At 41.4% G+C, this 15,303-nt stretch overlaps 2 protein-coding genes across 6 annotated transcripts in view; one reads left to right on the plus strand and one right to left on the minus strand.

Annotated features, from left to right (window-relative positions):
- The window catches only part of CLDN10 (claudin 10), a 116,468-nt gene extending 110,599 nt beyond the window's left edge, over nucleotides 1-5,869 (plus strand). For all 3 annotated transcript variants that reach the window (XM_084617929.1, XM_084617928.1, XM_084617927.1), the window contains 2 exons: nucleotides 4,276-4,383; nucleotides 5,480-5,869. In XM_084617929.1, the coding sequence (XP_084474055.1) occupies nucleotides 4,276-4,383; nucleotides 5,480-5,606 (235 nt within the window). In that variant the 3' untranslated portion in view covers nucleotides 5,607-5,869. The remainder of the gene's footprint in view (nucleotides 1-4,275; nucleotides 4,384-5,479) is intronic.
- A 3,280-nt stretch (nucleotides 5,870-9,149) lies between these two features.
- Nucleotides 9,150-15,303, minus strand: part of DZIP1 (DAZ interacting zinc finger protein 1) — an 86,090-nt gene continuing 79,936 nt past the window's right edge. For 2 of the 3 annotated variants that reach the window (XM_084636265.1, XM_084636266.1), the window contains exons 18-19: nucleotides 10,750-10,927; nucleotides 9,150-9,962 (exon numbers count right to left, since the gene is read on the minus strand). In XM_084636265.1, the coding sequence (XP_084492391.1) occupies nucleotides 9,880-9,962; nucleotides 10,750-10,927 (261 nt within the window). In that variant the 3' untranslated portion in view covers nucleotides 9,150-9,879. The remainder of the gene's footprint in view (nucleotides 9,963-10,749; nucleotides 10,928-15,303) is intronic. The other variant, XM_084636267.1, reaches the window with a different exon arrangement.

The following is a 15,303-nucleotide window of genomic DNA, read 5'->3' on the forward strand; positions in this document are numbered from 1 at the left end:
TGCCACCTGGCCACTTTCCATTTGGAACTACTACTGCTGTAGTTTTCTTTCGTAACAACTTACACATTTCAATATATCTGGTAAGAACATTAATGCTGACATTCTTCTGTGTTAAATATCTGTGCTATACCTTATATAATCTGAGTTTTGATTAGCATTCTTAAGTGCCAGTGTAAGACTGACAGACCCTAGTTGTCAGCAGGCAGGATTGAACCTGGGCCCTATGGAGCTAAATGCATAAGCCTCTACTGCATGAGCGGAAAGCCACATGGCCCTTAGCTAAAGCTATAGCAGACTCATTAATCTCTAAGTGGTCTCAGTGCCAGGAGAGGGGCCAGAACACCACACCCAGGAGGTAGGTGGGTTACACTATTGTAATAAAAACACATTTATAAAAACATTCAGGAGCTTCACAGAACAGTTTAAGGGTGTTCTCAGCAGTATGTTTCACTTCATATTAAAGTAGGCATTGTTGACATGGAAATAGTGTTCAGAATTAAGGCAAAAGTATGCTGTTTCTAAACTTTCCTCTGCTTCACATCAAACAGGGGTTTCTATTGAACTGCCCTATTCATCAATGCAGATTTACTATAAGCGGCTCACATGGACTTCTCGAACATACAATCCGGATACCACAGCACTATTGTCAAGAGGGGAGGGGGGGAAGGTAGGTTGTGGATGGGGAGGGTCCCTATTCCCTGTACTGAGCCCTGAGGTTGGGATGTAGGTTTTAGGGCTCTCCATGGAAGATTTGGAAGTTATAACGTTTGCCCTGAGCCTGGTGGGGAAGCGGAAGTATCAACTGGGAAGGGATGAGGAGACCACTGAGCCTGTAGCCTTTCTGAGCCAGATCATCTTAATGAAGAGACCAGCCTTGAACTGAGAAATAGGGAAGGGGAGGATGAGCAACCGGGGTTAGCAACTCTAATCTACTGCTCATCCTCACAGTTCAATATGGTTTTAAACTGGTAAAGCCCCCAGAGGGGTAGAGAAGGCGGTTTTCTCCCTAGATTCAGCCATCAGTAGGATCAGCTAGCAGCCCTTGGGAGATCAAGGGTCAAAAGATACTTGGTGGCTCCAGTCTATTCAGCAGCTCGTCTACCCAGGGCATCAGATAGGCATCAAATTTTGAAATGGCATCCACCTTCTGAAAGTCAATACAAAAACAGGGTAACCTGTCAGGTTTTGGCACCAACATGATGGGACTCCACCATTCGCTCTTGGATTCTTCAACTACCCTGATTTCCAACATAGCCTACAGCTCCTGGCAGACCATTTCCCACATCTTCTGCAGTACTGAGTGTGGGTTCTCCTGAACCTTCCTCCCCAGCTCAGAGGCTATGTGGTGCTGTACTACATGAACCCTGACCAGTTGACACTCAGGGCAGGAGGTGCAATAACCTTTAACCTCCACATGCACCCCCCCCAACCAGTAAAACCTGAGCCCCACTCAATCCAGGGTCTTCTCATGCCAAGGTGCCACCCCAGAGGGTATCGTATTGGCCACATGCAGCACCTGCCCCCAGAACCTCTTGGGGGCCAGTAGTTGAGCTTGGGTCTTGCCTGTTTGTGCATGTTGAGTCATCTGCTATAACCGTTCCTCCTGCAATTCAAAATAGGACCATAACCACCACGCCTACTGGGGATTAACTACCTCCCCATATACTTTGGTGTGCTGTTCATAGGCCTGGCTCAGCGTTGGATCCTCCTTCTGGGCACTGATAAAGTCCATCTCCGTAGTCAGTTCCTCCCAGTTTTGGGGTTTGTGAGCCTCTGCCTCCCTTTTGGTGGCTCTAGGGCCGAGCGGCCTTCTCCAGGGTCATCATCATTCCTTCCTTGATCCAGGTTCCCTGCCTCTGGAGGGTCTGGGTCCTTTCCCTGGTGACCTCCTTCTTCTCTGAATTTTTCAATCTCCCTGAATTCCTCCAGATCCTGCCCCAGGATAGCTGGGTACATGCGGGTCTGTGAGACCGCCAACTAGGGTGGATTTGATTTAAGTCACTAGTCAGGAAGACTCGATTAAACCATGGATTTCTACATAAAGTGCATTCTTGTTGCTTGTTATAACCTTAATACATAGTCTTCACAACTCAGATAGATGTAGGTTTCATTTTTAGAAGGTACACACTATACATTTTTAAAGTGATTGATTTTGAAAACTTTTCAGATTAGTTTTACAGCAATATCAGAAAATGAATGATTGTTTGGTTATTTCATTTACCAAAGGTAATTGAAGCAGATAGTTCACCTCCCAATGATTTCATAAATATCTCCAATTCAACAGGTTAATATTTGGAGGATTTTCTTGCCATGCTGTATTAGGAGAACATCACCAGACAGACATTTAAATTGTTTTATTTAACTAAAACAACAACGTTATGTATTCTGGATTTTTTTCTTCTACAGCAAACATAATATTTTAACAAAACAAGCATATGAATTTTTGAATTTAGTTAAACATTCAAGTTTTTTAACTTCAGGTTTGTTTTTGTTAAAATTGTTTTTAACTAAAATAGTTAAATGAAATACTAAAAAAAATTAAATCAACTAGGTCAGCCAGGTCAACATGAGAAACTTAAAATATTGGCTTCTGCAGCTAACGCAGTCGTCTTCACCTTCATTTTCCTGTTTGTTCATAATCTGGAAAAGAAAAACAAGCTTTCCTGCTTTTTCAGGTCCCAAACCATTTCTCAACTTGGAATGAATTAGTCCAAAGGAAGAAAATATTCTTGTTACACTGGCAGAAGAAGCTACTGCTGTTAAAATTGAGATTATCACTTCAACAGTCTCTGAATCCAAGTGCTTAAGTGACTACCACCACCAGTTCACTGGTGTGACTTTCTTTAAAACATCATCAGCAAACGTATATTTCTTGAATAGTTCTTATTCCCTAACTGGGTCTCTTTTATGGCCTGCTGCCATTATAGGTTTTCCCTTCTAGTGAGAGAATGGTATGGTAGATCTCAAATCAATGAAGGCTACACTCAAAAAGACCTCAAGACTTCTGGAATATGCTGAAATATGCTGCTCAAACAGTTTCACTTTTGTTTCTACTGCCTGTCCCTCCCTTCTCACATTTATCTCCAGATGACTTCTCCTTGTCCAGATGTATTCCGCCCCCAACAATCTTCTATTCACTGAACTTTTTGAAATCTATGCAGAAGCCCATGGAATCCCATAAGATTGGGTCCCTAATCCACGAACTATTGGAACTCATTTACAAAACTTTTCTTCAACATTACCTAAATATATTGTCTCACACTATAGAATTAGAATTTATAATCCCTATTCCATGATGAGATATCTTTGAGCTATAATGTATCATCTTATGAAAAAAATCCAATTTAAATAAAACTGATTTTTTTGATTTTTTAAAATAAATCATTGATTTTTATTCACCCTGCCCCAAACCCGTACTATCCGGACATGCCCCCTTATCTCAAGTTCTGCGGCCCTCACGGGATACAGGTGCACATCACCCTGGATGTGGGGTAAATCATATCCACAACATTTCCCTTGTCTACCAGCTGTCTCCAACCATGGTCCAGCTGCACCTCGAGTCAATTAGCGTTGTCATGGGCACTCCATTGATCCACACCAGGATGGTCTATTTGGCAATCCCTTTCTTCCTGACCTCACTGAAAGCCACATCCCGCTATGGGGCAGCAGCCTTCCTCACAGCAGGGGACAAATCCACATTAGTAGGGGAGGGACAGAAGCTACACTAGATATATGGGCCAAAGCTAGGGAAGCACAGAGCATCTGAAATCAGAGAGAAGCCTGGGCTTGGGACTTACATTGGTGACTATGGTGTGGAGCAGAACTCTTGTCACTCAGACCCATGTAGTCTAAAGCAATGTTTCTTAACTTTTTTGATACCAGGAACTGGCTTGCTGCTTTCCTAAACTGTGTCAGGAACGTCGTAGGTTTTTCTAGACCAGCATTGCTCAATGACAGGTCCATGGACTGGTGCCAGTCCCTATCTGAGCGAGGCATTCTCGGGCTGGCTGTGCAGGCTGAAAAGTGTTGCAGAGACGCACATCAGAGCCTTAGGCTGAGCACTCATTCACTGAATAAAAGGAAAATACATGACAAGAGACTCGGTATTTGTAGTTAGTTTGTTGTTCATTTTGCAATTATATCTGTGTCATGTATTGAAAGTTATTTAGCAAAATATGTTAATTTATTTAGCTTGTTTGTATGTCTCACACACAGTTAAATTTAGTCTATATCCTGAGAAAACAATTTATTAACATATTTATGACTTTCCTGCAGGTATGAATTAGGAGCAGCTTTATTCATTGGATGGGCCGGAGCATCACTTTGCATAATTGGTGGAAGTATATTCTGCTTCTCAATAGCTGAAAACAGTAAATCCCCAAGGTACAGAACCCAAGTGGTTGCACTTATTTTATTGAAATAAATCAATATATTAGCAAATTTGTGATTAAATGTATAGAAAGGTAAGCTATACAGCTGGAGTTTGATTATGCTTTCAAAACAATTCTACAACCAGCTTTTGAAAAAGATTGTGCAAAAAAAAAAAAAAAAGAAAAGAAAAGAAAAGAATAGAATTTAAAGTTAATGTTTTTCTTTTAAGAAGTCACTACCAACATTCAGGAAAACCATTGTTTCAGATTACATGTACTTATAAAGTTGCTGCCATGTGTCAGAAACTAATGGAAAAGCAATCAGTTGCATAGTACAGCCAACATACCATATGTGCATTCTGAACAGATACATGTTGCCCCTTCATAACAGAAGTAACCCAAAGTTGCTTGACTGTTAGACGATGTACACCAGGATTCTGCAACCTTTGGCACACGGCCTATCAGTGTAATCCACTGGCGGGCTGCGAGACATTTTGTGTACGTTGACCGTCTGCAGGCACAGCCCCCTGCAGTTCCCACTGGCCTCAGTTCACCGTTCCCGGCCAATGGGAGCTGCGGGAAGTAGCGTGGGCTGCAGGGACGTGCTGGCTGTTGCTTCCCGCAGCTCCCATTGGCCAGGAATGGTAAACCGTGCCACTGGGAGCTGTGGGGGGTCGGGCCTGTGGACGGTCAACATGAGCGAAATGTCTTGCAGTCCGCAATCAGATTACCCTGATGGGCTGTGTGCCGAAGGTTGCCGACCCCTGATGTACACATTAATAAGGAGGTGGACTGAAGAAGAGGAAGATGTTGGAGGGGAAACTATGAAAGGTAGTAGATTAGATTGAAACAGATGAGGTTTACGTTAGAGAGCAGGAGTCTCTGCTGCCCTAAACAGAATGTTTTAATGCATAGCCACTGAGGTGTTGGTCTTGTTTGCTCCTCCTCTACTGGTGAGAGGTGGCAAAGTGAAATTGATAATAGGTCTGTTTTTTGCTGGGAGAAAGCACGCATTATTTTCCTAGTTTGAATATTTTTTTTACACACTCACATATAATTGTTACCTGTTCATAGAATGAGCTGTAAATGGATAGCTTTTTGTCTTTCAGAATGGGGTACACATACAATGGAGCCACATCTGTGATGTCTTCTAGGACAAAGGTCCACAATAGTGCAGCAGATTTTAAATCACCAAAAGGCCCTCCAAAGCACTTTGACAAGAATGCTTATGTTTAATTGTACTGTTCTATGATACAAAGCTAGTTTTCAAATCAGTTTGTACAGTTCAGTCACAGAGTGATTTCCAGAAGAGTACCAGCATAATCACCACCAGGACAATGAATTTTTAAAATATTAACTTGCAGCATTTTACATATTGATGTAAATTTTCTTATACAATATTTTGAAATTTATGTTGGTATTATACATAAATTATATATCTGTAAATCACTTGCTGTTTTTGCTTTCTACAAAAAAATAAATAGGTTATTTACAGATAACAGTATGTCACCTACTTTATTTGTATGATATCAAACGCACAGTATCTAATGCAGTACATCACAGCAGCAGCATAGGAGCAGGTTCCAAAATAGGTTTAGTATTTGGAGACAGAAGTCAAGTTTTGTGCAGCTCCCTATGTGAAATTTTTCACCAGTGAGAAACAGTCATGTAGAGCCTGATTTTCAGAAGTGCTAAGCACCTTGCAAGTCCAGTTGAAGTCAACAGGGGCTAAGGTGATCAGCAGCTCTGAAAATCAGGTCCTTATTTCTCCCTTAGGGTGCCAGTGAACAGAGGAACAGGTGTGGAGGGAGGCAAGAGCCAATCATTCACATCCCACAGAAGCGAGAGAGAGACAGTTAGCAAGAGTTTAGGGGCTGGGGGAACCAGGGCTGACGAGGGAGCCTAGAGAAGAGAGTTGTGACCAGGATATTGGAGGGAGTCGGGGCAGACTGTGGGAGAATGGTGTGTTGAGTCTAAGGCAACTTGAAAGGAAATTTTGGGGGACAGAGTAACAGCACCTGAAGTCTTGGGGATTTGTGTGGAGGGCTGGGGCAAGCTCCTCCATTCTGCTCCTCCCCACTTCAGCTTGTATCCTCTGAGCCTGCTGCCATCCCTCCTCCAGTCTACCACTACCCCAGCTGTCCCTCCCTCTGTTCCCCTTTTGTTCCTTACTGCAGCTGCTAGCAAGCCATTTGTTCTTCCATTTGCTTACTCCTCCTGCAGACTGGCTAGGTTCCAGGCACCAGAATGGCCTCCAGCAGCCACAAGAAGTGATTACAGGAAAAATCTGCCAGTGCCTGCAGACGACTTTGCAGGAGATTCCAGGATGGCTGTGGGAATGCATGAGAGGGCTGCCAAATGCATGAATGTCACATGTAAATTATGTGACGCGTGGTAACCCTGCTGGATGATCTTGAATTAGTTAGGCAAACATTTCTAAGATCTCAGTTAAGAGGGGGAGAGTGAGCAGCACTGTTTTTCTTTCCACTTGGAACTGTGACAATTTTCAAAAACAGTTATTTGTATGATGATTCAATGAGTCAGATTTATTTAAGAGATTACGAATGACCACAGCACACCTTTTGGACATATGCCCTATAATTAAGGCTCCATGTTTGTCACGGAGGTCACGGAAGTTATGGATTCCCTGACTTCTGCAGCGGCCGGTGCACCTGGCCAGAAGGCCGCCTGAGCAGCTTGGGCAGCCCCTGGCCAGGTGCACCGGCCGCTGCCGAGGCAGTCTTGGGCCCCCCTCACCCTCCAGCAGCAGGAGTTTGGGTGTGGGGGGCAGCTCAGGGTTGGTGTGTGAGGCAGTGCTTATGTGGGGGGGCTCCCCGGAAGGGCAACAGAAACTCCCCATCCCTCAGCTCCTAGCTCCACATACTGCATCCGTCTGCAGGCACCGCCCCTGCAGCTCCCATTGGCTGCGGTTCCCAGCCAAGGGAGCTTGCAGAACCAGGGCTTTGGGCAGAACAGAGGCAGCATATGGAGCTAGGAGCTAGGGTCGCTGCTTCCCAGGAGGCTGGTAGGGAGCCTGCCCCAGCCCCCCCTGCCGACTGTCACTCCTCCTGCCCCGAGCACCCGCAGCTCCCTCCAGCACCTGTGATGCCCTCTGGGCCACAACTCCCTCCCAGGTTTTAGTCAGGGGTATATAGTAAAAGTCATGGACAGGTCATGGGCCATGAATTTTTGTTTATTGCCCGTGACCTGTGCATGACTTTTACTAAAAATACCCATGACTAAAACGTAGCCTTACCTATAATGAATTATAGTTTCTTCTTAAAAAATCAAACCCATACCCTTCTTGAGGTTTGGACAGGCAGAATGGCTAATTTTGATCTAAATCAGTTGCAGCCATCTGTATTTTCCTTTTTTCTCCAAGGTTTTTTTCATATCAAAGTAGGTAGGCATTAGTTTCAGCTCTGTGGTTCACATTCAATCCATACTGATCTCGTTTCATGTTAAGCTTACCTATAAGATGTTCTTCCTGACACCGGGGCCACTCCTGCAATCCTTTATTCAGGTTATTCTCATTAACAGCTCTACTGAAGCAAATGGAACTGACATGACTACAGGGTATGGGTGACTCATAAGTAAGTGTCTGCAGTGTTAGGTGCACATTTAGAAGTGCCTTTAAATGATTATGCCAGCAATGGGGCCAAAGTCTGTCCTGATTTGCTCCCCGTTCAACCCCAAGAAAGATGGAACCCCAACCTACTGCCCTGAAGTCAATAGCAAAGTTCCCATTGAATTAAATAGGAGCAGGACTGGGTGTAGGATAAATCAGTCATTACTTATTGCAGTGGTCCCCCAACTTTTCATATTGTGCCCCCTTGCCCCTGTCTGCGCCACCTCCGAGGAGCCGGTCTGTGACCTGGGGGAAGGGGGAGATGCGGGAAAGGTGACTGAGGCTGGGGATGGGTCTGGGGCCAGGAGTGGAGCCGCAGCTAAGGGCGGGGTTGGGGGCAGAGGAGGGCAGGGCTCGGGTGGTGCTCCTTCCCTGCCCTCCGTGGGAGCTGGCCCGGGCCCTGCTCTGCTCCCTTGAACGTTCCCCCGCACCTCCTTAGGGGGCGCGTCCCACAGTTTGGGGACCACTGACTTATTGAGTTGTACTGATTCTCAAAGATTAAGTCACCAACAATAACAAAAAATGAAGACCTTCAGAGTTTCGGTGAACCTATTTTGGGAGGCAAGAGGATAAATATATAAAATATATCCTCAACAATCCTAGTTTTTAAAAACTCAACATTATAGAAAAGGAATAGCTTGTATTACATTGTAATTAAATAAAAAATAGGACATCTAAAAATACAGTACTAATCATTCAAGCCTTTTTAAATTTAGTGGTTTATTACTATTTAAATTCAAAAGCAGCTAAGTCTTTTTTTACGAAGGCAGCTACCTTGGGAAATTAATGCAACTGCAAGAGCAAAAGTTTATTGAATATAAAAACAAAAAAAATACAATTAAGTGTTCAATGCCACATCTGTACCTTTCTTGTACCCGTTCAAGTTGTCTAGCTATATTTTTATAATTTGTAGTTTTATATGAATATACATTAAAACCTATTCTAATAAGTAAAGCAGAAACACTTTCCCAGTATTAAGTTTCAAGGCATACACAACAAATCTGTAAACTATACCATTTTTCAGCCTTTGACACTTACTTTAAATCAGTGGTTCCCAAACTTGTTCGGCCGCTTGTGTAGGGAAAGACCCTGGTGGGCCGGGCCGGTTTGTTTACCTGCCGTGTCTGCAGGTTCGGCCGATCACGGCTCCCAGTGGCCATGGTTCGCTGCTCCAGGCCAATGGGAGCCGCTGGAAGCGGCGGCCAGTATGTCCCTCGGCCTGCGCCGCATCCAGCAGCTCCCATTGGCCTGGAGCAGTGAACCGGGGCCACTGGGAGCCGCGATCGGCCAAACCTGCGGATGCGGCAGGTAAACAAACCGGCCCGGCCCGCCAGGGGCTTTCCCTGCACAAGCAGCGGAACAAGTTTGGGAACCAGTGCTTTAAAGCATGCTGGGAAATGTTAATATTTTAATACAAAGAAAAAGTTCATTTTAAATGTTCACATTTTTATATAAAGTTCAGGATAAAATATTAAAAAATTACACATTTTTTTAAAAGGCTTTAAAAATACTGATAAGTAACATTCTGCAGGAAACGGTTTATTAGTTAATGCTTCTGGGCTTTTCTAGAAACTGGTTTCAGTCTTACAAAGAAACAATAGGGTGAAATCCTGGCCCTAGTGAAGTTCGTGGGAGTTCTGCCATTGACTTCAATTCAGCCAGGATTTCACTCCAAGTTTCTAAATACTGAAGGGCTAGTTACATGTATGTAAATCCCCTTGTAAACTGTTCAAGGTTAAAAGACACAAACATTTTGTAAACAACCTTCCTTATTATTAATGTACAATTGAAAAAAATGAATAGGAGTCAGAATCTTTTAGACAAGGTCTTTAAATCTGTATTATGATCTAACAGAAATGTCTGCCATTTTGAATTGAACAGTTATATATCTGAAGAGTCACTCCAATCAGTTACAGTGACTAAGCTGCTTTTTAATGTGCTTGTTGTATCAGCATCATGAAATCCTGTTAACAAAATAAATGAAAAAAATGAATTAGATGATAAAACTAAACTACAATCAATCATAATTCAGCATTATTTTCCTTCCAACTGACACACAGGGTGAAATACGGCCACACTGAAATCAATTACAAAACTTCTATTGACTTCAACGGGGCCAGGACTTCACCCACAGGAGGAAAATTATGAACAGCTATATATGAAGACTGCTTCCCTCATTACAGTAGGGACCATGATACTAGCTGTCAGTGCTAATATTGCAGGCCTTTCTGAAAATGACTTAAATATCTTTTCTACACATAAAAATGACTATTTTAAAGTCCAAAATCTTGGAACTGTCCAGGGCTAGAAGCAATTGTATGTACCCCCCACAGGAAATATAAGAATCTCTCCTTTCCAGTAGTATAAAGCTCCCTTTTCAGCCTGAGTCACAAGATATAAATCTTAAACTGCCAGAGGTCAAAGATTTAATATTATTCTCAAACCAGGTACTTTAGGGGGGAAATTCCACTTTTGGGAGGGGAAGGAGACTTTTTTTTCCCAGACAGGTTATTTTGAAAGAAGATGACAGCAGCCTGAAGGTGCTCAGAGTCTTGGAATCTTAAGAGTCAATTTTGTATATTTTATATATACTTATGACAAAATAATTTTTTTAAAAGTTATTTACATTCCATTGTAATTAGATATTGTGACTAAAACATTTTTATACTACACTTAAGTTTTTCTTTAACTATATCAGGTGCTTAAATCCAATTTTCCCCTCAAATACTGTAAATGTTTGGAGTATGTTACCTTCCTCTTTAGGAATATTTGCCTTAGGAACACCCCAGGCATGTACCATTGATGCAGTATTTGATTCATTATTCTTTTGAACTGCAGTTCCCTTCTGCCCTCTCTCATCTTTTGCTAATAAGCAATTTTCTTCTTCTACAGATGATATATCCCAGTCATCATCATCAACTTCTGTGAACTAATAGGAAAAGAAAAAACATAAGGGTTTTTTTTGTGAAAGAAGGGTTTTTTATTTTTATTTTCTGGAGTTCTTCTAAAGGTAGAATTGTTCATAAATCTACTTATGCAGATTTGGGAGGAGATTAGGAAGGGGGACTGTCATAAATACAAAGGGAAGGGTAACCACTGTGTGGAAGTGAAACCCTTCTAAAAGGTCCCCTAGTGCACATGCATCAAGTGCTGTATAGTCCTGTGTCATAGCACCTTACTTTTATGTTTCCTTTCTTTTTAAGCCTACACACACACACTTTTAACCTATGAATATTCTGAATGCAGAAAGTTATGTTACTTCACTGTTAAGAGTTGCACAATTAAAAATAATAAAAAGTAAAAAGAACTGCAAAAGTTAAAGGGCCAAATGCTAAACTAGTGGAAATCAGCACAGTTCCATTGTATGAAGCTACATTGATTTACACCAGCTGAGGACCTAATGCAAAGATCACACTACAATGTTAGCTTGACAACAATGCACATCAAGTGTGTTTTATGGTATACCAGGCCTAATATAATGGGACCCTGATCCTTGACTGGGATTCCTAGGCACTACCATAATATAAATACTTCATTATTAATAAATAGCATATTAATTTCAATATTAGATTATATTACTTAAGAAAAACAAATGAACACATTATATGCTATACATGCAACTTGGCAGAGTTTAGATTCCTGCAGAAACTTATTTGCTCTTCTTGACTTCTTGTTTTTCAATTATGCAACCTTAACAATGTGTTAAGGGCTTTTTAACATTTAAATTCCTTTATTTAAAGGGAAGTAGGGTGGAAAAGAGTGTTGAGAAAAAAAAGGGGGGGAAGAATTAAAGATAACTGGGTTAAATAGTCACAGGACTTCTCTATATCTAAATTTTGGCACGATACCTATCTTTGTAGTATCTTCCCTCCCTAAGAATTAAAAACACACACAATATCAATTTCTCCCTTGCTTCCTAGCAGGTAAGAGTTCGGGGTTTTTTATTAGAATGCTGGGCTTGACAAATAGGGAGGAATTGGTTGTAAATCTAAAGGTGGAAAGCAATGTGGTTGAAAGTGATCATGATATGATAGATTTAATGACTGTAAGAAAAGGAAAAAAAAAAAGTGAGAGCAGCAGAATAAGGAGAATGATTTAAAAAAAGCAGACTAACAAACCCAGAAAACTGGTAGGTAAGGTCCCACAGGAAGAAAATCAAAGGGAAAAAGGAGTTGAGGAGAGCTGGCAGTTTCTCAAGGAGATAATATTAAAGGCACAACTGCAAACTATCCCATTGCGAAGAAAATATAGGAAGAATAGTAAGGGGGCAAATGGCTCCATGGGGAGCTCTTTAGTGCCTTGAAAATCAAAAAGAAATCCTATGAAAAGTGGAAACACGGACAAAATCAGAAAAGTTAAGGGACAAAATGAGTTAAACCTAGCAAGAGACATAAAAGGCAATAAGAAGAGGTTGCAACATTTGGAGCAACAGAAAGTCTAAGGAAAATGTATGTCCGCTATTTATCAGGGAAGAAGAGCTAATAACTAATGAAATCAAGGAGGAGGAAATGTTTAATGCCTATTTTGCTTCATTAAAAAGGTTAATGGTGATCAGATACTCAACATAATTAATATTAACAATAAGTCAAAATAGGGAAAGAACAGGTTAAAGAGTCTTGAGATAAGTTAACTTAAAAACATAAGAACGGACATACTGGGTCACACCAAATGTCCAGCTAGCCCAGTATCCTGTCTAATGTCCAATGCCAGGTGACCCAGAGGTAATGAATGGAACAGGTAATCATCAAGTGATCCATTCCCTGTCACGCATTCCCAGCTTCTGGCAAACAGAGGGTAGAGACACCATCCCTGCCCATCCTGGCTAACAGCCATTGATGGACCTATCCACCATGAATTTATCTAGTTCTATTTTGAACCCTGTTATTGTCTTGACCTTCACAACATCCTCTCACAAAGAGTTCCAAAGGTTGACTGTGAACTGTGTGAAGAAATACTTCCTTTTGTTTTAAACCTGCTGCCTATTAAATTCCTTTGGTGACCCCTAGTACTTGTGTTATGAGGAGGAGTAAATAGCTGTATTAAGTCAGCAGAGCCTGATAAATTCATACCCTAGGATGAATTGTAAGGAATTTAAGAAATTAAGGAACTAGCTGAAGCAATCTCGGAACCATTAGTGATTATCTTTGAGAACTCCTGGAAGATGGGTAAGGTCCCACTGGACTGGAGAAGGGCAAACATAGTATCTATCTTTAAAGAGGGGAACACAGAGGACCTGGGGAATTACTGACCCATCAGCCTAACTCTGATACCTGGAAAGCTACTGGAACAAATTATTAAACTATCGATTTCTAAGCACCTTGAGCACAACAGGATAATAAGGAATAGCTAGCATGGATTTGTCAAGAACAAATTATGCCAAACCAATCTAATTTCCTTCTTTGACAGGGTTACTAGTCTAGTGGATAGTTGGGAAGCAGTAGATGTGATATATCTTAATTTTCGTAAGGCTTTCATTGCAGTCCCACATGACATTCTCATAAGCAAACAAGGGAAATGTGGTCTAGATGAAATTACTATATGGTGGGTGCACAACTGGCTGAAAGACCGTATTCAAAGACTAGTTATCAATAGTTTGCTGTGAAATTGGGAGGTTGTATCTAGTGGGGTCCTGCAGAGGTCAGTCCTGGGTCCGGAACTATTCAATATTTTAATTAATTACTTGAATAATGGAATCAATAATGCAGACGACACCAAGCTGGGAGGGGTGGCAAGCATTTTGGAGAACAGAACTAGAATTCAAAATAACCTTGACAAATTGGACAACTGGTCTGAATTCAGCAATGTGAAATTCAATAAAGACAAGTGCAAAGTACTTCACTTGGGAAGGAAAAATCAAATGCATAACTAGAAAATGGGGAATAACTTGCTAGGTGGCAGTATAGCTGGAAAGGATCGGGGGTTACAGTGCATCACAAATTGAATGAGAGTCCTCAATATGATGCACTTGCTAATATCATTCTGGGGTGTATTAACAGGAGTGCTGTATGTAAGACATGGGAGATAAAAGTCCCTCTCTACTAGGCACTGATGTGTCCAGTTCTGGGCACCGTACTTTAGGAAAGATGTGGACAAACTGGAGAGAGTCCAGATGAGAGCAAAAAATATGATAAAAGGTTTAGCAACTCTGACCTATGAGAAAAAGTTTAAAAAATTGGAAATGTTTAGTCTTGAGAAAAGAAGACTGAGAGGGAGACTTGATAACAGTTTTCAAATATATTAAGATCTGTTATAAAGAGGACTGTGATCAATTCTTCTCTGTGACCACTGAAGGTAAGAAAAGAAGCAATGGGCTTTATCAGCAGCAAGGGAAATTTAGGTTAGAGAGTTGCAAAAATTTCAAACTACAAGGGTAGTTAAGCTCTGGAATAGGTTTCCAATGGAGGTTGTGAAGTCCCCATCATTGGAGGTTTTTACGAACAGGTTGGACAAACATCTGTAAGTGATGGTGCAGGTTTACTTGGTCCTGCTTCAGTGCAGTGGGCTGGGGTTCATGACTTCTCAAGATCTTTTCCAGTCCTATATTTCTATAAGAGGAACTTACTGAGAAAAAGCCAAGTCAAAAAGATGAGACTGTACTTCATTCTGGATGTAGTAAGGTTCGTGATCATTCTTATCACTTTGGCTAGGGAGTTACACAGTCTAAGACCAGCTCCTAAAAAAAATTCTGTCTCTTGTGCTCACAGATATTCCCCTATTTATCAACAGTCTTGTGGTTCTAGTGAAATGTAGCTGTCATTGGAGGGCACAGCTGTGGGGGAGAGAGGTGATTTCTCACATAGCACCAATCCCATGAGGGACTCTGAATGTCCCCCCACAGAAAATGAATTCAGTGGCTTAGTTAGGCCAGTGCCCATTTTGTTAAGAAGCAAGAGTTAGAAGCTATTAGCCAATAATAAAAGATGATAATAATAAATGATAATTATAATAATAATAATGATAAAAATAATAAAACCCACATGCAGTGCACCTCTCTCGAAATGCAAAGTCTGATGTAGTGCCACTTTTTTGTAACATGTCAGCCAAGCAACTTTTAACATTCATAACTTCGTTACTTTCAAGCCAATAGTTTTCAGTGTGACAGATCTGCTCACTGTGCTGTATTAACATACCAAATTTCAGTGTGTGTGAAAATGGTGTGGTAATAATGGGAAAGGTGTATTCAGACAAATTCAAAACTGGCTGAGTAGATTTTCCTCAAATATTCATTCCCTTAAACCCCATACAATTACATTCATGGTATTCAGGAAGTCTGGCTAGAGGCAAAAGGAGATGTAAAATAGGATC

The sequence above is a fragment of the Lepidochelys olivacea genome (assembly GCF_965140295.1).
Source record: "Lepidochelys olivacea isolate rLepOli2 genome assembly, chromosome: 1".
NCBI lineage: Eukaryota > Metazoa > Chordata > Testudines > Cheloniidae > Lepidochelys > Lepidochelys olivacea.